The sequence below is a fragment of the Canis lupus genome, chromosome 9 (genome assembly GCF_003254725.2).
Source record: "Canis lupus dingo isolate Sandy chromosome 9, ASM325472v2, whole genome shotgun sequence".
Classification (NCBI taxonomy): Eukaryota; Metazoa; Chordata; class Mammalia; order Carnivora; family Canidae; genus Canis; species Canis lupus.
This window is the reverse complement of record NC_064251.1, coordinates 55,271,557-55,295,543: the sequence shown is the minus strand read 5'-3', so window position 1 is coordinate 55,295,543 and position 23,987 is coordinate 55,271,557. Positions and strand designations below refer to the sequence as shown.

Here is a 23,987-nt window from a genome sequence, read left to right as displayed (position 1 = left end):
TTTATTTATTTATTCATGAGAGACACAGGCAGAGGGAGAAGCAGGCTCCATGCAGGGAGCCTGATGTGGGACTCGATCATGGGTCTCCAGGATCAGGCCCTGGGCTGAAGGTGGCGCTAAACCACTGAGCCACCAGGACTGCCCAGAAAGACTTTTCTTTCAAGGAAACTGTTTCTAACAAATGTTCACAATGTTGCTAAGATCATTCCCATAGTTCACAATGTTACTGAGATTGGAAGTTGGAAAGGGGATTTAAGGCTTATCTGTGACTTGCCTGAGTGTTCTCTTATACACTTGTCCTTTTATTTAAACACTTCCTTGCCCCTTGCTCGCGATGGTCATCCCGTGACAGGTCTGACCACTGCTCCAGCCTTCGTCCCCGGGTATGCCATCTTAGGGACTACATGCCAAGGACCCAGGCTTGTGCTTTTTTGCAGTAAAGACAAAACATTAGATGATATGGTGACAGGAACTTAAAAAAACACACAAAGCCAGCAATGTAGAGCCTGAAAAGTTTCTCATAATGTTAAAAACCATTTTAAATAAAGTTACCACATTTTCAATAAAACTTAGACGTCCTTCCTTGAAACAGAAACACTTAAGATTAAAACATGATTTTTAAAAAATCATGAGCCCTGGGCCGAGTGGATTGGGAGCTGCTTCCTCCTCTGAACGCTCTGGGGGCTCTTTCGAAGTCCACGATCTGTAGGGTAGGACACTGGCAAGGCTCTCTGGATGAACACTGCCTGGGGCAATGCCTGTCCTGTCCCACAGGAAGCATTCACTTTAGTCCTCTTCCAGTGTATGGAGCTGGGGGAGATATGGGAAAAGAGCAGAGTGTTCCAACTTGAAGCAACTCCAGTGCCGTGTCAGTCATCGTAGTAGTAATCTAACTTGGTGAACACGGTTTTGCAGCCTTTGTCAGAGAAAACTCTCTCTTCTTTGGGGAAAAATGTCATCTCGTCGGCCACTTTGGTGACAATGTCCTCATCAATATCAAAGCCTCGGGACTGCATTTCAACTCTGATGCACATTTTTAGGTGTTTATATTCCAGGGGGAGGAAGGGAACAAAATAATCAATGAGATTTCGGTCAATTAGGCTGCTATGCCAGAAGCCACCTGGGAAAAAGAAAAAGGGGCTGTTCATCCATTGTCCACCTGCCCACCCATCCATCCCTCACACATCCACTAGGCGCCAGACACGGAGGTGGGGCCCACGATCCAATGAGGCAGAAGTAACCTGGGACCTGTCCATGGGCACAATCAAGCTGTGATGCCTTCATGAGAGTAAAGCACAGGTGACGTGGCACCTTCCTTATGCCTCGGGCTCAGGGGAGGTTTCTTGGATGGACTTACAGATCTGAAGCGGGAGAGAGACAAACGAACCCAGGCTGCTGGGAACAAGCAGAGGCAGAGGGCAGTACGGAGGGGACCAGGTCTCCAGGCTGGCAGGGTTTCAGAGAAAGCTCAAGGAGAAGGGAGTCCCCAGGGAGGGACTAGCCACTCCTTTACTTGGGGAACCCGGACTCACTGGACTTTTGGCAGCTGGATCAGCAACAGGGCAGAAACCGGCACCGCTGCCCGCACGTGCAAAAACACAGCACATCCAAACCACATGGGGCATTGAGAGACCGAGAACTAGAACCCTCAGCACCATACTGTGTGAACACAGCACTCTGGTGCGGCCACAGGGTACAGATTTTGCTGCGTGTTTTCACCAAGGATGAGTGCTGGCTCTATGTGCACCCACCCACTGACCCAGTCACATCCCCTCCTGGATTCCCGGGGGGACCCAGCACACGCTCCCTCCTGACAATAGCTCACCTGCTGCTGGATCACACCCAGCACTTCCACACTTGGAACAGTTTCTGTTCCGCTTTGCTGCTTAACTCTGGTGCCTTAATTCTGGTCTCACTCTGACACCAATTCTGACATGTGGAGGGTTTTTTTTTTTTTTTTTCCACACCTTTAAGCAATTCTCCAATACTAGCTGGGTGTGCTACAATTCAGTTCAGTAAAAGCCTATCACCCAGATGGAAGAGACGCAGAGGGCAGGGAATGCAGAAAGGATGTGAGGCTTCTATGCCCCCTCCCAGGGGACCACTCTCCCCCCACCCTCCATGCGTTCAAACTGGAAGCTCTCTGAACCTCCATTCTTTTGTATATTTATGGAAGCTTCGTTACATAGGCATGTCTGATCAAATCCCTGATTGCCACTGGTGACTGATTCCAACTCCAGCCCCTGGCCTCTCCCCAGGGGTCACGGAATGGCGCTGAAAGTTCCAACCCTCCAGGTACAATGCTTGGTTCCCCTGGAAACCGGAGCATGCCCCTTAGATGCTTCCCCAAAGTCCTCTTATTTACACAAACTCATGTTTGGTTAACAAGTTTGTTATAAATATCAAGACATCTTTATGGCTCTTGTTACTTAGGAAATTCTGAGTGTTTTAGGAGAATTGTACCAGAAATGGTGACAAAGAGCTAATTCATATTTCTTCTTATAAATCACAAAAAACATACTCTTTCCTTTCTTAGCAGTGCTTTGCATGGAACTGGTGCTCAATAACGATCTCACTGCCTGGATGGGGTGGAGTATGGCCATGGGAAAGAACGCTAGTGGCTAACAAGTGGGACAGCTCATTTCCTGAAGGCCTGCTGTGTCAGGCAAGGCAAGCCCTACACCCTGGGGAGAGAGCATGGAGCCAGGCAGACATGGATGCTGCCCTCAGGGATTCACACCCTGATAAGCCGGTTCACAATTTCAGATAGTGACCGGGGCTGTGAGCACTGAAATGGGGCGAGTGGGCAAGGAGGACAGGCTACTTGGCCAGGGTGGGCAGCCAAGGCCCAGCTGAGAAGGTGACCTCCGCGCAGAGCCCACACGGCCAGAACAGCACCACGGGAAGTGCTCTGGCAGGACAAGGATCTCAGTGTCTTGAGAAATCACCTATAGACGACCACTCCCCAATCTGTACCCTTAGCTGAGCACCCCTGGGGAACCCCACTGAACAGCCAAACATCTACCCTGATCTCTACAGGGGTGCCTCGCTCACCGTCCACAACTGTCTCCATCTCCCATCTGGCCCCACAAACTTGCAATTCCATAGTCTGTCCCCTGAAATGGCAGTGCCACCCTTTCCACTGAGCAAGCCGGATCCCTGATTCGGTGCTCTCTCATTACCACACCGATCCTTCAGGAAATGTGACTGCACCTTCTAAATGTTTCTCCTTTCAAAATGCATCCTCATCACACCATGTCGCCCGATCCCACTGCTGGCACAAGGACACTGTCTACACTGTCGGACAGCTCCTGCCTGTGTCCCTGCCTCTGCTGCCTTCAGTCTGTTCACTTAAAACCAAGCCTGGTCATGTCACTGTTTGCTCAAAACACTCTAGGGGCTCCCTCCTCCATTAGGAGTCAAACCCAAAGCCTCTCAATGGCTCTCTGGGCCTTCCATGACCAGTACTGCCAGTGCAAGTCTCACCTCTTATCTGACCCCCTCTTCTCCTTTGTTCCTCCTGGACCCCCACAGGAATCCTGGGCATACCCCCACCTCAGGGCCCTGCATGTGCTGTTCCCTCTGATGGAATGCTGTTCCCTGTGGTATCCACATGGCTCACACCCTCATCCTTGGAACAGCTCAAATGTCACCCTCACAGTGAGCCATTCCTGACCACTCTATTTAAAACTGTAGCCCATCCTTAGTCCAGTACCCTCAAGCCCTCTTTATTAACTTACTTTTTACCTATTGGGGGTGGAGAGGAAAACATATCTCTATCTCTACATAGATACACATATCCCATCATCCGACCCACTTCCTTCCTTATTTATTACCATTAGGATATAAACTCCTTGAGGATAAGGATTTGCTTTTGTTCACTGCGATGTCCCCAGCTAGACTAGTGCCTGTTACCTAGTAGGTGCTCAATAAACATCTGTGGAATGAATGAATGAATGAGTTCAGCCATCTGCCTGAGGCCACAATCAGAAATGGCCAGGTCCGTCAATTCTGAAGCTTATTCTCTGGAACCCTTTGTAACCTCCCAGCACATGGGTTCTAGGCAACTGGCCTCATCTTGCTGCAGCATTTAGGCTAAGGCTTCTCGTGCATGTGTTCATACTGCTTGCATGCCAGGAAACCATCCGACAGGTTACAAAATATCCTGGCTTTCAGAGTAAATACTCCAGCTACACAAACAGATATAAAACACTCCATACTGGGCAGCCTGGGTGGCTCAGCGGTTTAGCGCTGTCTTCGGCCCAGGGCCTGATCCTGGGGACCTGGGATCCAGTCCCACATCGGGCTCCCTACATGGAGCCTGCTTCTCCCTCTGCCTGTGTCTCTGCCATTTTCTCTCTCTGTGTCTCTCATGAATAAATAATAATAATAATAAAAAAACAAAAACACCCCATACTGTTCACATATTTCTGCAATACCACAAATTCCTTATTTCAAAGGAGAATTTTTGTTTTCTAAGCTCATGAAGGAAACTGAACAAAGCAGACTTTAATGGTAACAGCCCGCATGGCTCCCAGGTAACCTGGTGAATCATTCTGCATTGTGGGGTCTTCCTCCCTCTAAGGGTTCAAGGTCAAAGGTGTGTGAGTACACTGGGAAAACCAGGAGTTTGGCAGTGAAAGGCTCAGGCTCTGGGATCAAAGACACCAAACAGGCTGGGCGGCCTAGGGCAAGTGGCTCCCTCTGGGCCTCAGTTTCCTTGGGGACAGTGACAGTTTCTACCCCACAAAGTTATTGTGGAGATCAGAGGATATCTGCAGGTAGAACATTCTACATGGTGTCCAGTGCAGAACAAGGGCCCACCCACTGCTTGGCTGTTATTCTTGTGCACAGAACCTCAGTTCCTGGGCAACACAGAAAAGAAAGGGACCTGAGAGGTCCTCTCTTTTGGAGGCACAACTACAGCAGCCCTTCTTTGCTCAGCTGCCTGCTTTTCTTCCACAAAGAAATAGGATATAGCTAAAGAAAACAAGGAACTAGTTTTTAAGACCTTGGTAATCAAGAACGTCCCTCTTTCTTTAGAACAGCACTTTCCAAACTTTAGGGTATATAAAAGCCACTTGGAGCTTAACACAAATTCTTCCAAGAAATTCTGCCTCAGTAGGTCTGAAGAAGGGACTGAGAAGTGGCATTTCTAGCCAGCTCCCGGGCCACGGTGATGCCAATGATCTACAGCTTAGTGACAGAGAGTCATGAATGAGAGAGGTTAGTAAAAGCGGGCACTTACTGTTCTTGTTATTGAAGGCCGACACAGACAAGGCCGGCTCCATGTCTTTGAGCCGGATCTCTTCCCTCTGCTTTCCACTCCTCCAGAAGTCCAAAGCCACGTCTGTGATCCTTTCTGCTCCAGCATTGCTGCAACAGAATGCCGGTGAGTGAGGACTGGGCTTTGTTCCGAAGCCCACGGACTTGGGCTCAGGGTTCTTCAATCATGTCCCGGCCTGGACCTTACCTGAGAAATATGAAGATGGCTTTCTGGTAGGAAACCCCATCCACATGATCATAATAGTCTAGGAAAGGTTTGATGGCATCTATGAGGCCGGCATGCATCTTGTCCATCTCATCGAATATGAAGATGGATCTGGCACAGGCGCTCACGTTGCTACGTATCCACAATTGTAACTGGTCCTTGAGTGACAAAGGGGAAAAGCCAACACAAAGTTCTCAGCAAGTACAATGGAAAACAACTGGCATAAGCGTCAACGCTACAACTGTTTCCACAATGGCCGTGTTTACGGAAGGCTCACTGCGTGCTCGGCACTGTACTAAGAACTTTACACACAAGCTCCTTGGTTCCTCACAACTCCATGCAGCGCATGTTATCATACCCATTTTATAGATAAGGAGACTGAGGTACAGAGCTTCATCATCTTGCCCAAGATTACAAAATTAGTACGTGGTAGAGCTGGGATCTGAACCCTGCCCTGCCTGACTCCAAAGCCCCACGTTGATTGTAATTCCTGTGCTGTGCGGATATCATAGTGATGCCGTGTCACTGAATTGCTGGTCCTTCTCATTAAAATGGCGATGTTAATACGTATCCTGTGTGCACACCAGGCTTCTTCAGTCCCAAGATGACACAGCTGGCAAGTGGGAGAGTTAGGACTCACAACCTGGTGTGTCTGCCGCCAAAGTCGAGGTTATTAATCAGTGAGTTAAACCGTAAAAGCAGTTTGTAACACTTCAACTAAACAGCCTTAGGCCTTTCTAGAAATGTGTCCTCTTTTACACACTGAGTGAAATGTGATGCTCCTTAGGTTGGACGTAATGACATTCACCTCTAACCCCACTTACTGGACTGAGAATCATACCGGGCCGTTTTCAGCAACCACCGCAGAGCCTGGATGGTATAACCGCCCCATACATGTCAAACCCTCCTAACTTCCACACCTTTCAAAGGGGGAACCCACACGTGTAGACGTCTTCAGGGCTCACTCATTCTTTTTTTATTTTTTTTTTTAAAGATTTATTTAGGGATCCCTGGGTGGCGCAGCGGTTTGGCGCCTGCCTTTGGCCCAGGGCGCGATCCTGGAGACCCGGGATCGAATCCCACATTGGGCTCCCGGTGCATGGAGCCTGCTTCTCCCTCTGCCTGTGTCTCTGCCTCTCTCTCGCTCTCTCTGAATAAATAAATAAATCTTTTTTTTAAATTTTTTTTAATTTTTATTTATTTATGATAGTTACAGAGAGAGAGAGGCACAGACACAGGCAGAGGGAGAAGCAGGCTCCATGCAGGAAGCCCAACGTGGGACTCGATCCTGGGTCTCCAGGCCTGGGACCGCCGGGCTGCAGGCAGGCGGCGCTAAACCACTGTGCCACCGGGGCTGCCCAGGGCTCACTCATTCTAACTCACAATCCCCAAATCCTACCCCACAACAAAGAAACCCCCAACCCTGCATCATCCAGGAAGGATTCCAAAATTCTGCTCTTGCCTTATACAGGGTGATGTTGGAGGCATGTGGAAAGTGCAGGGTGGCCACAAACAGGTGGACATAGTCACTGTTCAGACCTCCCTCGTAAATATTCTCCGCGATGATCTTGCTGACAAAATTTTTGCCCGTGCCCGTCCACCCGTGCAGAGAAAGGGTGAGAGGTTTCTTCGGCTTCGGGTTGCTTATGAAGCCAGACACAGCATTTAAGATGACTTTCTTTGCGAGATGCTGTCCAAAGAGCTTGCTGTCCAGATCCTTCTGCAGCGCTGGGAAAAACAAAGCTAGTCAGCGAGGGGGTGTCTGTGTCTGGCGCGAGCTGGCCGAGGCGCGTACAGGCGCGTGGGGCCGCGGGCGAGGCCGGAGAAGCTGCTGGAGCACCCGGCGAGCCGCGGGGGGCGGGGGGCTGGAGGCTGGAGGCTGGAGGCTGGAGGCCGCGCCCCGCCCCGCCCCGCCCCGCCGCGCAGGAGGGGGCCGCCCGGACACTTCCCACCACCCCTCCCGCCCCAGCTGGGAAGAAGCGAAACTCTCGGCGGAGGAGGCGGCCCGGCCCGCAGCCCGCCTGCTCGGGTCTGCGACCAACGCTGGCCCGTCCCCAGTCGTGGCCGGGAGCCGCTCCGGCTGCGGCCCCCGATCCCCCGGCCCGGCCTCGCCCCGCGGCCGCCCGCGCGCCCTACCCTCCCGGCTGAGGCTCCGCTTCTGGCCGCAGCACTCCGTGAAGAGGCAGTAGAGGCGCGGGTAGATGTAGCCGGTGAGGACGCCGGCCAGGGCCAGTCCCAGGCTGATGGGCTCCACCGCCCGCACCGCCAACGGCGCCAGCAGCAGCAGGCCCAGCACGGCCCGGCCCAGCTTCATGCCCGGACCCGCGCCGCCCCGCGCGTTCTGGCGCTGCCGCGGACCGGCGCTACGGCCAGACCGCGCTTCCGGTTCCTCCCCGACGCGGCCGCCATCTTTGTGCGGGGCGGGCCTCCTCGCGTCGCCATCTTTGTGCGGGGCGGGTCTCCTCGCGTCGCCATCTTTGTGCGGGGTGGGGCGGAACCTTCTCCCGCTTCCGGGAGGCGAGCACCTGAGCGCCGGAGGCCGCGGGGGTGGGGGCGGCACTATTTTAAAAGTAAGCCTATTTTCTGGGAACAATTTTAGCTATATGGAAAAGTTGAGTAAGTACAGCGAGGTATGCCCTCCCACGTAATTTCTCTTATTAACATACTAGTATGTTATATTCATTTAAAATAATGAACCTATATTGATACAACTAAAATTTGTTCAGTTTTCCTTAAGTTTTTACCTGACGTCCTGTATCTGAGCTAGGATCCCATCCACGATACATTATATTTCGTTCTCATGTCTCCTTAGTCTCCTCCTTGGCTGAGACTTTCTCAAGCTCTCCTTGGTTTTGATGACCTTGGCAGTTTTGGGGGAGTGTTGGTCAAATTTTTTGTAGGATACCCCGCTGTTGGGATGGGATGTTTTTCTCATTATTAGACTGGGGACAACAGCGTTGGGGAGGAACATTCTAGATGTGGGTACGGTGCTATTTTCATGACATGATATGAATGATACAGCAACATGATTTATGACTATTATTGACCTTCACCACCTCGATGAGGTCGTGTTCCTCAGATTTCTCCAGAAAAATTACTTACACTCATTCACTCAGGGTTTTGAGGATTCCCCATGTGTCGGGTTATGGACTAGACTTTGGGGATTTAAGAAAATGAGGTAGATGTGATTCCTGCCTTCACTGACCATGCATTTTAATGGAGGAAAAAATACAAAAATAAAACACTGTCTCCATTTTACAGATGAGAAAACAAGCTCAGAGGGAAAGAGATCTGTCCAAGGGCAAAATAGGCTGTGAACAGGGCTCAGCTCAGACTCCAAGCCAAAGTCTCTAACCACAACATCCACTCTAAAAATCAGCCCAAAGGTCAACCAAACTGGCTCTTTTCTCATCTCAACTTGTATAAGTGCTCAGGTAAATGAAAGCACAGGGGGCACTGCCCCCAACAGCCAGCTGATTGGAGCCTGCCGAAGTCTTTTAAACTCGAAGAGAAAATCTCTCAGTAAACAAATTTTGCTTTTGAGCTACCAACCCCCACCTCCAGGCTCACAACACATTACCTAGTGTTAGTATAAGGAGACACAATACAAACAAGAAGGTTGGATTCATTTCATATTTAATACTTAAGTCCTAAAAATGATAGAAACTGTTTCTCTTTCTTAGTGAAAACAGGTGACTGTAAAAGTCAAAAAATATCAGTGTCCCTTTGATCCCATCCTAGATTTTCCTGCTGTCAGGTGGATCCATCATAAACAGTGAAGGATGTATCTCTGAACTCCAGGTATTTGAAAGTAGAAGACACGATTGCATATATAATAATTAGCAGCACAACCTAAAGAGTTTATCTCACTCTGAACAGCTGTTTCCTCCAGACTCAGGGCCAATATTAAGAGAAAGTCAACATATTTACAAACAAGATTTAATAACGCTCACAAGAATAGAATTTGTCCCCAAATAGGGAAACTACACATTGTTTCAGAAGGTTATAAATGCAGTGCCTGAAAAATCCAGCAGGTAAGCAGCAGGACTGTCTGTTTTTGGAATGGTCTGCTAGCAAATAGAACAGAAGCAAACTTCTGTTCAAGAAGCATTTTGTCAAGGGAGTATGGGAGGGACAACACTATTTACATCCCAGTCTGCAACTTCTCCCTTCTCCCACCCTTAGTACCGTCTGTTCATCTTCTTGAACTTCTCATAGTGATAGTCGTCAGTGGCCTTCTCATTAGCAGGACGCTTGCGGTTAGGAGGGGACCCTGCAAAGGAAGAGGAAAAGCTGTTTGCCGTGTTGGAAGCCACTGATGGGTTTCAGCTCTGCTTAGGCTAGGACCAAGCCCGTCTCATTCCCCACAGGAGCCCCAGTGCCTACCTTGGTAAATAGGAACCTGGTAGGGCCTCAGTAAATACTTGTTATTGAGTGAATGAAAATTAACATAGGGTGGAGTCAAGTGATAGTATGGTGGTATATGCAGATGTCAGCAGCAGACTAGGTGGCCAGACAGTCGGTGTTTCACTGCAGTGAGAATCTGGCTATGTACAAGGCCTGGTGCTTAACACTTTCAGATATGACTTCTTTTAACCTTCACAGCAATTCGAACAGGGGCATGTTGCCATCACTGTCCAGAGTGACTTCCTCAGGGTCGCTCAGAAAGCAAAAGTAGGTTGAGAGTTGAACCCAAGTCTGGTGACACCAAAGTCCTTGCTTACTATGTGTGAATAACACAAAACTCTGGCAATCAAAGACTATGCAACCAAGATGGTACAGAAAATAATTTCCCAAGTAGGAGGGAAAGGAAAACAATAGCCTGCTCAGCTTTTCCTTAGGATCATCCCCCCTCCTCCCACTGGTGCTGGTTAGCAAGAGGGAAAGGGACACAGCTGGATGTTGCTAGTGGGGGAACAAATCACCCCACTTTTAGAGGAGCATTTGGTGACTTCTTGGCCTGGAGCCTAAGGACATGATATAGGCAAAAACAGTGTTTAAAAGGGAAAGATGAGGGGATCCCTGGGTGGCGCAGCGGTTTGGCACCTGCCTTTGGCCCAGGGCGCGATCCTGGAGGCCCAGGGCGCGATCCTGGAGACCCAGGATCGAATCCCACATCAGGCTCCCGGTGCATGGAGCCTGCTTCTCCCTCTGCCTATGTCTCTGCCTCTCTCTCTCTCTCTGTGACTATCATAAATAAATAAAAAAATTAAAAAAAAAAAAAAAAGAAAAGGGAAAGATGAAAAAAAAAATAAATAAATAAAAGGGAAAGATGAGAAACAACCTAAGTGTCCAGCCAGAGGGAACTACAGTATATCCCTACAGTAGAATATGAGATGGCCACTCAACAGTAAAATATCTATCTACTGTCATAGAGAGACATGGAGGGCACACTACTGAGTAAAAATCTATGAGATCCTATTGTATGTATACAGTATATGTTTCTATACACGTTTTTTTAAAGTCTGGAAGGTTATACATAAAAATGTTAGCAGCGCATATCTTTGGGTGAAACTGTGAGTAACTTTTAATTTATTTTTGCTCATTGAAATGTCCTAGTTTTTTAATTCTCTATTGTATTTGATAGCCCAGTGAATCCTCGGAGCAACCCCAAATGTGTGGTTTTATTACTATCCCCATTTACAGATGAGTAAACCGAGGCCTGGAAAGGGGAAGGCACATGGCCATGGTCCAGAGCACAGAGTGGAACCCAGGTGCCCTGGCCCCACAGCCCAGGCTCTACCCCAGCCAAAGTCAACCCTGCCTCCACGGGCCCCAATGACTGCTCCAGGCAGCTCTTAGGCCTCTGATACACTCACGCTCAGGCTCTGGCTTCTCGGTGTCACCCACTCTCAAGGGTCGGGCTTTGGGCTCATCTTTGTTTCTCCGTACGGGGGCATTGAGCTCCTCATGATAAACTGGATCAAAAGAGACCAGGGAATGTGTCAGACAAAGTATGGGAACGAGGGGACGTCACACCAATGTGGCAGGGCTACTTCCCCAGAGCTTACATCGGTTGTGCTGCACATAATTCACGGCCATGTTGGTGGGCACGAAAGATGTCTCACTGTCTTTCTTCTTGTTCTGCTGCTCTGCCAGCAGACGGGCCTTGGCATCCTCCGTGGAAATGATATTTTTTATTTTAGCACTGTGGGGAAAAAGGAGCCACATGTGTTAGATTGCCTTACCTTTGGTCCTCAGACAGAATTAATGGTCAGGCTAGAAGCCCACCAGTGCATAAGGAGATCCACTTTCTTGGAGCACAGTGCTCTACAGTTTACCAAAGCTAGAAGTCCAGAAAAGAGGAGGGAATCTAGATGTCTTCCAACTTCCTACAGCACCCAAAGAGGATTCTGACCATCGTATTTCTTCCATAACAATCCTGTGTTAGAGCAGAGGTTTTGCAAAAAATAAAAAGGAGGATCATGGGGTAGGTAAGCCTTCAACATTGCTCCTGCTAGAATAAAAGAGAGGAATACAAGGGTCTGAATAGAACTGAAGAGCTGTGAACAAAGAATAAAAGCAAACACTTGTATACAAATATCGAATCAGGGATCCCTGGGTGGCGCAGCGGTTTGGCGCCTGCCTTTGGCCCAGGGCGCGATCCTGGAGACCCGGGATCGAATCCCACGTCGGGCTCCCGGTGCATGGAGCCTGCTTCTCTCTCTGCCTCTCTCTCTCTCTGTGAGACTATCATAAATAAAAACAACAACAACAACAAAAAACCCAAATATCGAATCATTATGTTGTATACCTGAAACCAATATAATGCTACTGTATCTCAAGAAACAAAACAGCACACTTTTGCTTTCAGGAGACTGTCCCTTAAGTCTCATAACACCAACTAATCCTCCAGAGACACTGTGGGCACAAACATCTCAACCTGCCAGAGAAAATATAGTTGTTATTTGTGAGTTTCCAAGGAGACAGTCCCCTTAACTGGAAAGCAGAGCGCTCTTCAGTGGGCTAGGGGCAGGAGAGAGGCCAGACCAGGAGTCTGAAACGTACTCGATGCCCAGGTCCACCTCGGGGATGCCGCTCAGCATCTGGTTGGAAAGCATCTCTTCGGTCTTCTTTGCTGAGGAAACACGGATGTTTTCTGGAAGTTCGTAGAGACAGTCCTCTGCATTCTTTGGCTTGACTTTCTGTTCTTCATGTTCCACAATCCCTTTCCTCTTTTTCAGCTCTGTCTCAATGTACTTCATCCTGAAATGAGAAAGCCACAGGCCTCAGGGAGAGGCAGGAAGTTCACAAAACATGTCTTTGAAATTAGTGATCCCCAACACTGGCCCACAGGGCAGTGATGGTCCATGAAGTTTTCATCAGTTCATGGAAAAATGAGATACAGAAAAATAACTTGAATTTTTTCATCAAGCAAACTTTTTTCAACTTAAAGCAGTAACCTCTATTATGACATTATGCCCTCCCAATCTATTGATGTTAATAGATGTAAGGCTCATTGAAGACAGAATGATAATGGTAGATGTAGTCATTTGTTTAAGTCTTGTTAACAAAAAAGTGGGCAAGTCCGATGTTTCTTCCTACAATGTTCAGGAAAATATTACTAGTCAAGGAATCTAAAATCCCAAGAACCACCCTTTTAAAGAATTTTTAGGGGGATGCCTGGGTGGCTCAGCGGTTAAGCATCTGCCTTCGGCTCAGGTCGTGATCCTAGAGTCCTGGGATCGAGTCCCACATCGGGCTCCCTGCATGAAGCCTGCTTCTCCCTCTGCCTGTGTCTCTCTGCCTCTCTCTCTCTGTCTCTCATGAAGAAATAAATTAAAAATCTTAAAAAAAAAAAAGAATTTTTAGGAAAGCCTAGGTGGGGTGACAGGCCAACTTTGCTGCCTTTGGATAATTCTGGATAATGTCATCTGTGACTAAATATTTTGGATTCTATCTGGCTGGAGTCAACCCCTAATCACTCACAGCAAACTGATACCCACATGTCGGCATCCTCATCCCTTCTGTTGGTTTCTGCGGAAAATGACGTCCCCAGGTGGAGGTCTTCCTCTTCACTGATCCTGAAAGGAGAAGCAATGAAGCAGTCTTAAAGTCACAACTCAGTGAGGCCAAATTTGATATTATACAAGCAAAACGTGCTCAAAAAAGTACTTATGGTTGGGGAAAAAAGTGCTTATGGTTGGGAAAAAATATATATATGATACATAAGTAGAAGAAACAGAAGAAAGCAAAACTGTTGGCCTCTGGAGATTTCTCTGGGGAATGAGTAGATACTTTTATTTCTTACTTTTCTACTATTTTTATAATTGTGTTTTTATGTTCTTTTTAGGACATAAAAAAAAAAACTTCTACAAGGATTTGAAACACACTAAACAATGCACCTTTATGAAAGGAGAGTATCTGTAGCACACTAAGCTAACTTTTCAAGAGTTTTTGCTTTTGGGGTGCCAGCAGGGCTCAGTTGGTTGAACATCGAACTCTTGATTTCGGCTCAGGTCCAGATCTCAGGGTTGTGGGATCAAGTCCCCCGCTGGGCTGCATGCTCAGCAGAGTCTTCTGGAGATTCTCTCCCTCCCTCTCCCTCTGCCCCTCCGCCAGCGCATGTGTGTGCACACACATACTCTCTAAAATAAATAAAATCTTAAAAAAAAAAGTTTCTGCTTTCATTTGTTTTTAAGCTACATACCCTTTACAAAGCACAAAGGAAACTTCAGGATGTCTCACTAAAGCTGCTGCTGCAGGCCCCAGCTCTCTGGGGTCACACAGACCCAGGCAGGGCCTATAGGTTAATGTGTATCTCAGTGATGCCTGCACTTACTTATCTTTGCCTCTTTCCTTCAGTTTCTTCATGTCCACCATACCACCTGTCTTCATCTGAAAGGGATCATCCTGCAGAAAGCAAACACAATTAAAAGGAAGCATCTATATAATTGGCAGTAGCCTTCTTTTTTAAAAAACACAACCACCCACTGGAGAGCAGCCACAGCTTCCCATTACCCAAGGAGGACCCCACAACTTACCACTAGGGTAGTCTCTTCTTGTACCTTCTCTCCTACCAGCAGGGCCACAGCACTGAGCAAAAACAAAAAAGGAAAAGTGAGAGAGTGAGAGTGAGAGAGAAATGGCACAACCGAGATATGAGAAAAAACACTTAGGAAGTTTGTACGTTTGCAACATTAGAGCAAAGGCAAGGTCTGAGGAGTGGGCCTCAAAGCCAGATGGGAAAGCCTACAAGCATGAAACGGAGTTCCGCGAGCACTGGGTTGGGGGCGGGGAGGGTGAAGTGGTACACTCTCTTACAAGGCCATTTGACATTATCTTGGCATGGAAACCTCATTACTAAGATTAGCCTTTGGGCAAAATGAAGCTGAAGGCAGATGTAGAAAAATACCTATTGCACCCTTATTTGGTGATCATTTACGTTTTGGCCCCTACTAAGTAGGGGATTAACTGACAAATTATGGCACATGCACGTGGCAGAATACTATGCTGCCCCTAAAAAGTTTTTTTGGAAAAATAACCCACAATGTTAATGCCCGAAATGTGAAAATGAGTTGCAAACAGCATAGAAGGAAAGCACTCACAATCTCTACAAAAGAGACAAAACAGATTGGCCAGAACATTGAATGCTAACACTGGTTACCTGTGGATGGGAGAAGTATGGGCGCCGATTATTTTTCTGATTACACTTTTCTAAATTTTCCACACTTCTAACAGTAAATGTGCATTTCACAATCGGGTCCAAGAAAAACATGAGTTAATATATCGGGTGCAATAAAACCACGAGTTAATAACCCGTTTCTGCAGCTCTGGAGCAAACCTCAAGACCACACAGCTGAGACCATCTCCTGATTAAACATCTTTAAACAACGCTGCACTCCTTTCAGGGCAGTGGACGCCCTACAGTGTGTCAAGAGAAGAGGCTCTGAGGTCATCGCGACGGCGACCCAGGCGGGGGCGTATCCCTGCCACCACCGCCTCCTCCTCCTCCTCCTCCTCCTCCGGGTCCCCCGGTGGTACCCACCTCACCCCGTTGGGCCTCTTCCTCAAGTTTTGCACCTCGCGAGTCTCTTCCAGTTTTAATCTGAAAAAAGGCAACGCACAGACTTAGAGACCCTCGGCGGAACCCAGCCTTAAAAGGCGGCTTCGACGGGTGCCCGGCCCAGATGCCGAACGGCCGGCACAATGGTCCAGGAGACGACCCCGCGCTTAGAACCACTGGGTGTCAGATCCACTGTGCATCCTGGGGTCACCTCTCCCAACCGTGCGGCCTTGCGGCGGGGGCCTCAACCCTAGGAGCCTCAGTTTTTTTGTCTGCAGAAAGGGACAACAATCTCGGCTCACAAAGAGGCGCCTCGCGGGGGCGGAGTCCCACGGGCGGCTCTCTCTTCTTGCCCCTTGAAAGCCCCATCCCAAACGCACCGAACCTCCTCTGAGTCCTGCTCATCTTCCTCCGACTCCGAGTCGGCCCGGCGCCGGCGGAAACTCTTGCCGGTGACCGGCATGGTAGCGCCGGCCCCGCGGTCCCGCCGCCGCGCCCCAGTTCCCGGGCCGGGGCTGCTTCCGGCGCGTAGCAGTGCGGTCAGAGCGCAGCGAGCCCAGCGCCGGCCCCGCCCGGCCCCGCCCCACGCTCGTCTGGCCCCGCCCCCGGCCCACACTGCCCGCCGGCCCCGCCCCCAGCCGTGGCGTCCGCCTCTCCGATTGGGCGGCCGAGGGGCAGGAGGCGGGGCGCGGTCCGCGGGTCCCACGGCCCTGCGCCCTGCGGCTGTGGGTGCGCTTAACTGACAGGCGGCGGCGGCGCGGTTGCGACGGCAGGTGAGTTCCGGGCCGCAGCCGGCTGCTTCGGGGGCCGGGCCTCTCCCGGCAGGGGCCCCCCTGGCCTGGCTGCGGGCCGGATGGGGCCTGGCCCTGCCGGGTGCGCAGGACGCCGCTGCCCGGTGAGCGGAGCCCGGGACCCCCGGCCGCTGCCGCCCTCTCCCCTCCTCCGGCGGCGCCGGGGGGTGCCCTCGGGGCCCCGATGCCCCACTTGCAACCCTGGGGGGCTCGTTGCTGCTCCGGAACTGGGGGCCGCCATCTCCTATTTCTGCGGCGCCCGACCCAGCACGAGTTGAAAGCGCGAGTGCGGCGTCTGGGGGCGCTGACTTATTCCCCCAGGGTCTGGGCCTTGACGTGCATTTTTTTTCTTTAGGGATAAAAGATGACCGCCTCTTAGCAATGGTAGATTAAGGTCCTGGCGCCGACTGCCCCGCTAGTGGGGGCCTCCAGCCACTTCATCCCTGCGTCCGAGGTTTCGAACCCACTCCGGGGGGTTTGAGGGCAGAGAGAGGGCCCTTTGTCGTGTGCTTGCCGGCCGCCTCCCCGGACCTGCAGGGGCCTTGTTTTCGTCCTTTGTCACGACGACTGTCGCCCTGCCCTCCGCCTTTCCACCCCGAGGATGCTGTGAGGATTACGTTTATTTGAAAAGAAACAGGCAAACAGGCATCAACGAACCGCTTAGGAGATAACTAAATGTATCGAGGATGGCTTACAGGACTTCTAGAAACCTCTTAAATAGTTTTCCCTTTCTCAGTATAGGCCGGTCCTTTACCCCGAAAGCACTGCCTCTTACTAAGCACTGCTGTGTGGCAGGCACCGGGCTAAGCATCGTCTCTGTGAACTCCCACAATCCTATGAAGTAGATCGAGTTATTTTTCATTTCGCAAGCGAGGAGACTTTGGCTCAGAAAGGCAATAGGTGCCTAAGGTTACCCAGCGCGAAGGTGGAACAGGGATCAGTGGCAGGCCCACCTCTGCTGCAGGTTGTGCACAGTAGAAGCTCAGTAAATGTTTGCTGTAGCTGTTGTGATGGTTGGTTGGGGGGAGGCGCTGATGGAGACTGTTTTGGTTTCCTCTTCTGGAAGACCATTCAGAAGCAGGGCAGCACTTCTGGAATGCCTTCCTTTTCTCTGGAACAGTCTCTCGAGATTGCTGCTCTTTTTCCTTGGACCGAGACAGATGGACTCAGGACTTCTTGGAACAGCTTTTTGGCTTTGGTCAAAAGCCATATATTAAAATCTCAAAGTCTTGCCTTCTGCAGTCTGGTTCAGCGAGCCCCAGATGCACCTGGGAATCACTGGACACCCTGTCCCTGCTGGCTGAAGGGGAGGCTCCCTGGGCACTGCTGCGGGAACCCAGGGAGTTCCATGTCTGCAGACGTCACGCTTTTCAGAGGTGGCTCTGATTTTGCCCACCCAGCAACCCTCCTACTAGGAGGTATTGGACAGCACTAAGGAGAGGGCCAGAAGGCCAAGGACATTTCTAGACCCCTCTTCTCTTCTGACATCCCAGGCAGGAGCACCTGGTACCAATGAGCTGTCCCTGCTTGGCAGGGCCAGAGTGCCCCGTGCTACTCCCCTCCTGGGTTGTGGCAGGTCTGAGATCTGTTTAGCAAAAGCAGTGCTTGGAAAGTGGCAGTTGTGAATCTGGCAGTGGGTGGCTGGGCAAAGGGGCTGCAGACTCTTTAAGTGTTGCTGGGCCTTTTTGGGGGGTGAGATGAAAGTGCTTCTCAGAGGGAGCCTCCAGGAAATTTGGGTTCTCTTTAGAGATGTGTCATGTTTTGGTTTTGACAGTGGTGGTTTAAGGAAATGTATGGGTTTGGCTCATTTTGGGTTGGTTTGCTAGCAGCTCCTTTCTGGAGTCAGACTTGTTTCAGGGTTCAGTGAACATTAATGTCTAGGTAGATTTGGGATGAAGCAAAGCCATTGCAGTTCACAGCCTGGCTGCAGTAAGTGTTCAATAAAATTTTGTTGGACTAATTTATTTATTCAGGTATTTCCTGAGCTTTTACTATATGAAGCAGGCACTGTTCTAGGTGCTTGAAGTATGCCAGGGAACAAAAGAGATGAAAGATCCCTGATCTAGTGGACTTTAGGTTGTTGTTGTTGTTGTTGTTGTTGTTTTAAGATTTTATTTATTTGAGAGAGGGAAAATGAGAGCATGAGGAAGGAGGGGATAATGGGGAGGAGTAGAGGAAGAGGGACAAGAGGACTCCACACTGAGGGCGGGGCTCTCTATCCCACGACCCTGAGATCATGACCTGAGCAGAAATCAAGAGTCAGACGCCCAACCAACTGAGCCACCCAGGCACCATGGACGTTAGGTTCTAATAACATAAGTATGTAAAGTATATTAGCGGGTGATGACTGGTATGGAAATAGAGTGAGGTGAGGGAATCACGAATAGGAGGTGGGACCGAATTGCAAATTTAAATTGATATATTCTCATTTGTGGTTAGGTCGGTAACATGATATAACAGTAGAGTGAATTCTAGGTCCTGACTCTCAGTTCAAGCCCCAGCTCTGCCAATTTACCATGTGACTCTGGGCATGACCCTTCCCTTCTCTGAGCCTCTTTCCCCACTGGAGTCCCTGTTCTGCCATTTGCTGTCTATGAGACTTTTGGCATGAACCCCTCTGCGCCTCTCCTGCTTTGCGGTTTCAGGGTTTTTCAGTCTATATTTCTGCTTTTACTTGAGCACTCCAGGGTTTGTGGCTTCTCAGTGGCCGGGACCAGTCACTGCTTCCAGCCTACTAACCCCACAAAACTGCCAGCCTGAGGTGGCCCCAAACCCATGCCCTCTCCAGTGAACTGACTCTTCTTCCAGAGCCTGGAACAAGTTGCAGTGCCAGGCTTCAGAGGTATTCTCCTTGACTTCAGGAGTTTAAGTTGAGAAGAAAAGTGCTTTGTGAATCATGACTCAGAAATGGCTCCTGTGAAGGAGGCCAGAGGAAGCTGCCCTTGGAATGAGGGTTTTGGCTGGGAGGAGGTAAAGATCGTCCCCACTTCAGGCTGGCTGGAGCTGTTTGGGAGAATGTGGAGCTGACAGTTCAGAACACTGACTTCAGGGAGGGCAGTCCTGGGTTCAAAACCTGGATCAGCAGCTCAGTAGCTGTGTGACCTCCAGCCAGTTACTCCACTTCTCTGACCCTCAGCCTCTCCTCCTTTAGTGATGGAGGTGGAGGTGGAGATGGATTGAGCACCCGGTGTTGCCTGCCTTCCAGGACAGCGGTAAGGATTCAGTGAGTGCCGTTAGTATCAGTTTCACTGCATGGGGCCATTCTAGGCAGGGGCGAGGTGAGTAAGGCAAATGAGAACGGAGGTGTGGGGGAAGCAAGACTTGTCAAGGCCACTCCCAAGGCAGTGGGTTCTGCTTGGGTGTCAGGAGGATGTTGAACTCTAGGGAATTAGGACTGGGTTGATGGAAGGGATGTATTTGGGCTTTAGGGGAAATGGAGTTGCTTGGAAATAGGAGAGAGAGAAGAGGGCAGGAGGAAGGAAAAGGGATCATACTCTGAGGGTCTGAGGGGTATGGGCAGGTGTGTGGAGTGTGAGATGGCTGGTATGATAAGGATCAGGGCAGGTAGGTGTCCCCGTGTTGGCAGGGGCTTGGCAGCATCCCATCTCCCGTCCTAAGGAACTGGGCTCCCAGCTGGGAGGAGGAGGTAGCCAGAACTGCCAGGAAAACGATGAGTAATGGGCACCCTAGGCCTGGTCTGAGTGGCTGGTGCCCGGCCCAGAGGTGCTGCCTGTCTGCCTGGCTGGAGCACTTCCCCCCTTCCTTGCTGCAGGTTCCCCTCATGCTGAACCCTATCGGAAGCCTCACTGGGGCCTGACATGGGTGGGCTCTGTGCCAGACCTGCCAGGGCCTCTTTCCTGCAGCTTTCTCTGCCCCAGGAGAGGAGGCCAAGCGTTCAGAGCAAGTTGCTGAACGCAGGGCTAGCTGTCTCATTGCCTCCTTCAATTAGGGTCAACCCTGAGGCTAACGTATGTGAAAGCAGCCAGCATGGGGTATGAGCACAGGAAAAGGTGGCTGCCACTAGTAACGATCACATCCCCAGTGGCTGCAAACAGCTACCCTGGTGTTGAAATACAGGCCTATGTGCCCATGAGGGCAGGGCCCAAACCTGGCATGTGTCCCATTACCCCAAGCCAAGCCAGTTGGGTACCAAGATAAAACGAAGTGAAAGCTTCTAGGCAGTGGAGATAAATGCAACACAGGCCTGTTGACCAGGTGCTTCTGACATTTCAGGTGCTGTGTGCAGAACAGTAAACACCCACGGTTTACGGTACTGCCACTCAGCTTTTCCTTCCATACACACTGATGTTTTTAACCATCAGCTCTGAAAAAAAATGTTAATCAACTTCAAACTTTTCTTTTTTTTTTAATATTTTATTTATTTATTCATGAGAGGGAGAGAGAGAGGCAGAGATACAGACAGAGGGAGAAGCAGGCTCTATGCAGGGAGCCTGATGCGGGACTTGATCCCAGGACCCCAGGATCATGCCCTGGGACAAAGGCAGGTGCTAAACCACTGAGCCACCTAGGGATCCCAACTTCAAACTTTTCTGTTGGGCGTGCTCCTTGGTAGGCAGATAAATTTAGATAGTGGATCTAGGAGGAATTTTGTCAATATGTATCCAGAGCCTTCAGAACATACATTTTGACCCAGTAATTTTTCCTGGTTCAAAGATGTAGTCAAAGATTTATATCCCAAAATATTTCTCACTGCCTTTTTTATAATCATAACACACACACACACACACGCGCGCACACACACACACACACACACACACACAAATATCCTAAGTGGCTAAGAGTAGGAAAGCAGCCAAGTAAGGGGTAGCTTAAATTGTTTTCTTTTTTAAAAAATTTTATTTATTTACTCTTGAGAGACACAGAAAAAGAGGCTGAGACATAAGCACAGGGAGAAGCAGGCTCACCACGGGGAGCCTGATGCAGAACTCATCCCAGGATCATGCCCTGAGCCGAAGGGAGAAGCTCAACCACTGAACCACCCCAGCATCCCAGGTATAGCTTAAATTGTATGTGAGATGTTATTCAGCCATTAGAAATGAAGTTGTTGAAAAGAAGTTTAGTGACAGGAAAAATCTACATGATATAAACAGAAAAACCTTGTATACAAACTGTATCTGTTACATTCTAGTTTCATTCATACACATGAACAAGAGTAACTAACACAGTAACCACCACCACCACCACCACCACACCCCTGAGGATCCCAGGTGATTTTTATGCCATTTTATGTTTGTCAGTGTTCTCCAGCTTCTACAGAGGTGTATATTAATTTTATTGAAGCCACGTAAAAAGCCTTTTTCTATTTTCAGGATAGGCGGGAGGAGATGAAAAATTATAATCTAACACGGAAGTTAATAAGACAAAAACAAAGGCATTAAGAGAGGATCTTCAAGTGAATGAGTCACATGGTGAAGGGTTAGACTTTCAAGACACTCAGCAGCTGAGGCACTTCCTCTGTCAGGTATTTTGGGACCACTCAGGTGCTGCCCCCTCTCTAAAATGGACCTCAGGTGTCCTGTTTAGGGTCTGGAGAGCCCCCAGGGAATGGAGGTCAAGCTTCCCCAGTGTTCTCTCAGGGATCTGGGGAAAAGCAAGGGCCCAGGAGGGACAACTTATGTACCAACTAGGCCAGACAGACTTTCTTTTTATTTTGGAAACTTTAAAGATACTTACAAGTAACCTATCAGGTTGTGTATTGTGTATTACAAAAGCAACATCAGTTCATTGTTAAAATGCAGACAAGCAAAAGAGAAGGAGACAAAAATCACTTTGATTCCATCCCCCTGGAATGATGATAACATCATCGTAGGCACAAAGCAAGATTAGTTTATCAAAGTGGAATTTTTCTGTGGTGGTGTTTTATGGCTTTTTATACTTTTGATCCATCCAACAAGTATTTACTGAGAAGTCACTGTTTTAGATGCCATTCTAGGTATTTGGGCTGTAGCAGTGAACAAAACAAGTCCCTGCCCTTGGGGGGAATATGTGTGTGTGTGTGTGTGTGTGTGTGTGTGTGTGTGTATGCAACCTCAGAAATTTTTTTTATTTTTGAAAAATTTTTTGAAATATCATTAAAATACATATAAAATGTAGCATCTTGGTCATCTTTAGTGTGCAGCCTCTTGGCATTAAAGCACATTCACACTGTTATGCAACCATCACCCCCATCCATCTCCAGAACTTTCCCTTCTTCCCAGACTGAAATTTCGTCTCCATTAAGCATGACCCCTCCCTCTCCCTGGCAACCACCATTCTACTTTCTGTCTCTATAGATTTCATTCCTTTAGGTAGTTCCTAGAAGTGGAATTGTATAGTATTTATCTCTGTGTCTGGCTCATCTTACCTAGCATAATGTCCTCAAGGTTCATCTTTGTTGAAGTGTGAGTCGGAATTTTCTATCTTTTTAAAGCTAGAGAATATTCTGTTGTATGGATATAGCACATTTTTTGTATCTGTTCGTCTTTTGACGGACCCTTGCATTGCTTCCTCCTTTGGTTCTTGTGACTAATGCTGCTATTAACATGGTGTATGAATATCCAAGTCCCTGCTTTGAGTACTTTGGGGTGTATACCAAGAAGTGGGGGGCACCTGGGTGGCTCAGTCAGTAGAACATGTGGATCTTAATCTCAGGGTCACGAGTTCAAGTCCCACATTGGGCACAGAGCCTACTTACAAATAAAGTAAAAGAAAAAATCTTTAAACAAAAAGGGACTTTTGATCAACTTTATTGAGCTATAATTTACATGCACCAAAATGCATGCACTTTAAAGATGCAATTCCTGAGATTTCATAGGTATAGAGACCTGGCTAAATCCCACCCCAGTCAAGATCTAGAACATTCCAACACCACAGAAAGTTCCCTCTTGCCTCTTTATAGTATGGACTCACCCTCTGCCCCAGGCAACCACTGACCCAGTTTCTAATGCCTTAGATTAGTTTTATCTGTTTTGAAATTTCATATAAAGAGAATCATAGACTATGTACTCTTTTGTAACTGACTTCTTTGACTCGGTTTAATGTGCTTGGAATTGCCCCTGTTGCTGTATATCCTGGGCTCTTTTTTTTTTTTCTTTTCTTAAGATTTTATTTATTTATTCATGAGAGACACACAGAAAGAGAAGCACAGACACAGGCAGGGGGAGAAGCAGGCTTCATGCAGGGAGCCTGATGTGGGGCTCGATCCAGGGACTCCAGGATCACGCCCTGGGCTGAAGTGCCTGCCTTCAGACAGACGGCTGAGCCACCCAGGGATGCCCTATCCTGGGTTCTTTTTGATGCTGAGTAGTATGTCATTCTATGAATACACTGTTAGTTGGCTTCAGTCTCCTGTTGTTGGACCCGGGGAGGTCTTTGCAATTTTGAGCTGTTACATATAAAGTTACTATGAATGTTTGCATACAAGTCTTTGTGTAGAGGTATGTTTTCATTTCTCCTGTGCAAATATCCAACAGTGGAATTGCAGGGACATGTGACAAGTATATGCTTGACTTTGTAGGAAACTGCCAAGCTATTTTCCAGCTTTTGACATTGTTTTACAGTCCTATTAATGAAATTCTTTCACATCTTCAGCAACACCTGGTATTATAGATTTTATTAGTTTTAGATGTCCTTGGTGTTGTGAGATGTTATCTCAAAAACAATGTTGAGGGATCCCTGGGTGGCGCAGCGGTTTAGCGCC

At 48.8% G+C, this 23,987-nt stretch overlaps 3 protein-coding genes across 8 annotated transcripts in view; 1 reads left to right on the top strand and 2 right to left on the bottom strand.

Moving 5' to 3' along the window:
- Positions 1–500: 500 nt before the first annotated feature.
- TOR1A (torsin family 1 member A) lies at positions 501–7,869 on the bottom strand. The gene is made up of 5 exons (XM_025475454.3): positions 7,628–7,869; positions 6,954–7,219; positions 5,474–5,649; positions 5,249–5,376; positions 501–1,120 (listed from the first exon to the last, which is right to left on the bottom strand). The coding sequence occupies exons 1-5, from the start codon at positions 7,803–7,805 to the stop codon at positions 870–872; spliced, it is 999 nt and encodes a 332-aa protein (XP_025331239.1). The 5' UTR covers positions 7,806–7,869; the 3' UTR covers positions 501–869.
- A 1,241-nt stretch (positions 7,870–9,110) lies between these two features.
- On the bottom strand, positions 9,111–16,066 carry C9H9orf78 (chromosome 9 C9orf78 homolog). Its single transcript, XM_025475456.3, has 9 exons — positions 15,878–16,066; positions 15,480–15,539; positions 14,476–14,527; positions 14,274–14,344; positions 13,438–13,515; positions 12,500–12,697; positions 11,503–11,639; positions 11,311–11,409; positions 9,111–9,764 (listed from the first exon to the last, which is right to left on the bottom strand). Exons 1-9 carry the CDS (start codon positions 15,958–15,960, stop codon positions 9,673–9,675), a joined length of 870 nt encoding a protein of 289 aa, XP_025331241.1. The 5' UTR covers positions 15,961–16,066; the 3' UTR covers positions 9,111–9,672.
- Positions 16,067–16,120: 54 nt separating this feature from the next.
- The window catches only part of USP20 (ubiquitin specific peptidase 20), a 43,311-nt gene continuing 35,444 nt past the window's right edge, over positions 16,121–23,987 (top strand). For 3 of the 6 annotated variants that reach the window (XM_049114986.1, XM_025475457.3, XM_049114987.1), the window contains exon 1: positions 16,121–16,270. The gene's annotated coding sequence lies outside the window, so the exon portion shown is untranslated. Of the gene's footprint in view, positions 16,271–21,654; positions 21,771–23,987 lie in introns of those variants that run through there. The other 3 variants (XM_025475458.3, XM_025475459.3, XM_025475461.3) reach the window with 3 other exon arrangements.

What these genes read in the sequence shown, in the direction of transcription:
- TOR1A (XM_025475454.3), bottom strand. Translation starts at nt 7,805, where the DNA reads ATGAAGCTGGGCCGGGCCGTGCTGGGCCTGCTGCTGCTGGCGCCGTTG. An exon ending in GCGGAGCCTCAGCCGGGAGG is followed by an intron (nt 7,220 to 7,627) that starts GTAGGGCGCGCG and finishes TGTTTTTCCCAG; the next exon opens with CGCTGCAGAAGGATCTGGAC. An exon ending in GGCCTTCAATAACAAGAACA is followed by an intron (nt 1,121 to 5,248) that starts GTAAGTGCCCGC and finishes TCTTTTTCCCAG; the next exon opens with GTGGCTTCTGGCATAGCAGC.
- C9H9orf78 (XM_025475456.3), bottom strand. Translation starts at nt 15,960, where the DNA reads ATGCCGGTCACCGGCAAGAGTTTCCGCCGGCGCCGGGCCGACTCGGAG. An exon ending in GAGGTGGACCTGGGCATCGA is followed by an intron (nt 11,640 to 12,499) that starts GTACGTTTCAGA and finishes TTTTCCCCACAG; the next exon opens with TGCTAAAATAAAAAATATCA. An exon ending in CGAGAAGCCAGAGCCTGAGC is followed by an intron (nt 9,765 to 11,310) that starts GTGAGTGTATCA and finishes CTTCCTTTGCAG; the next exon opens with GGTCCCCTCCTAACCGCAAG.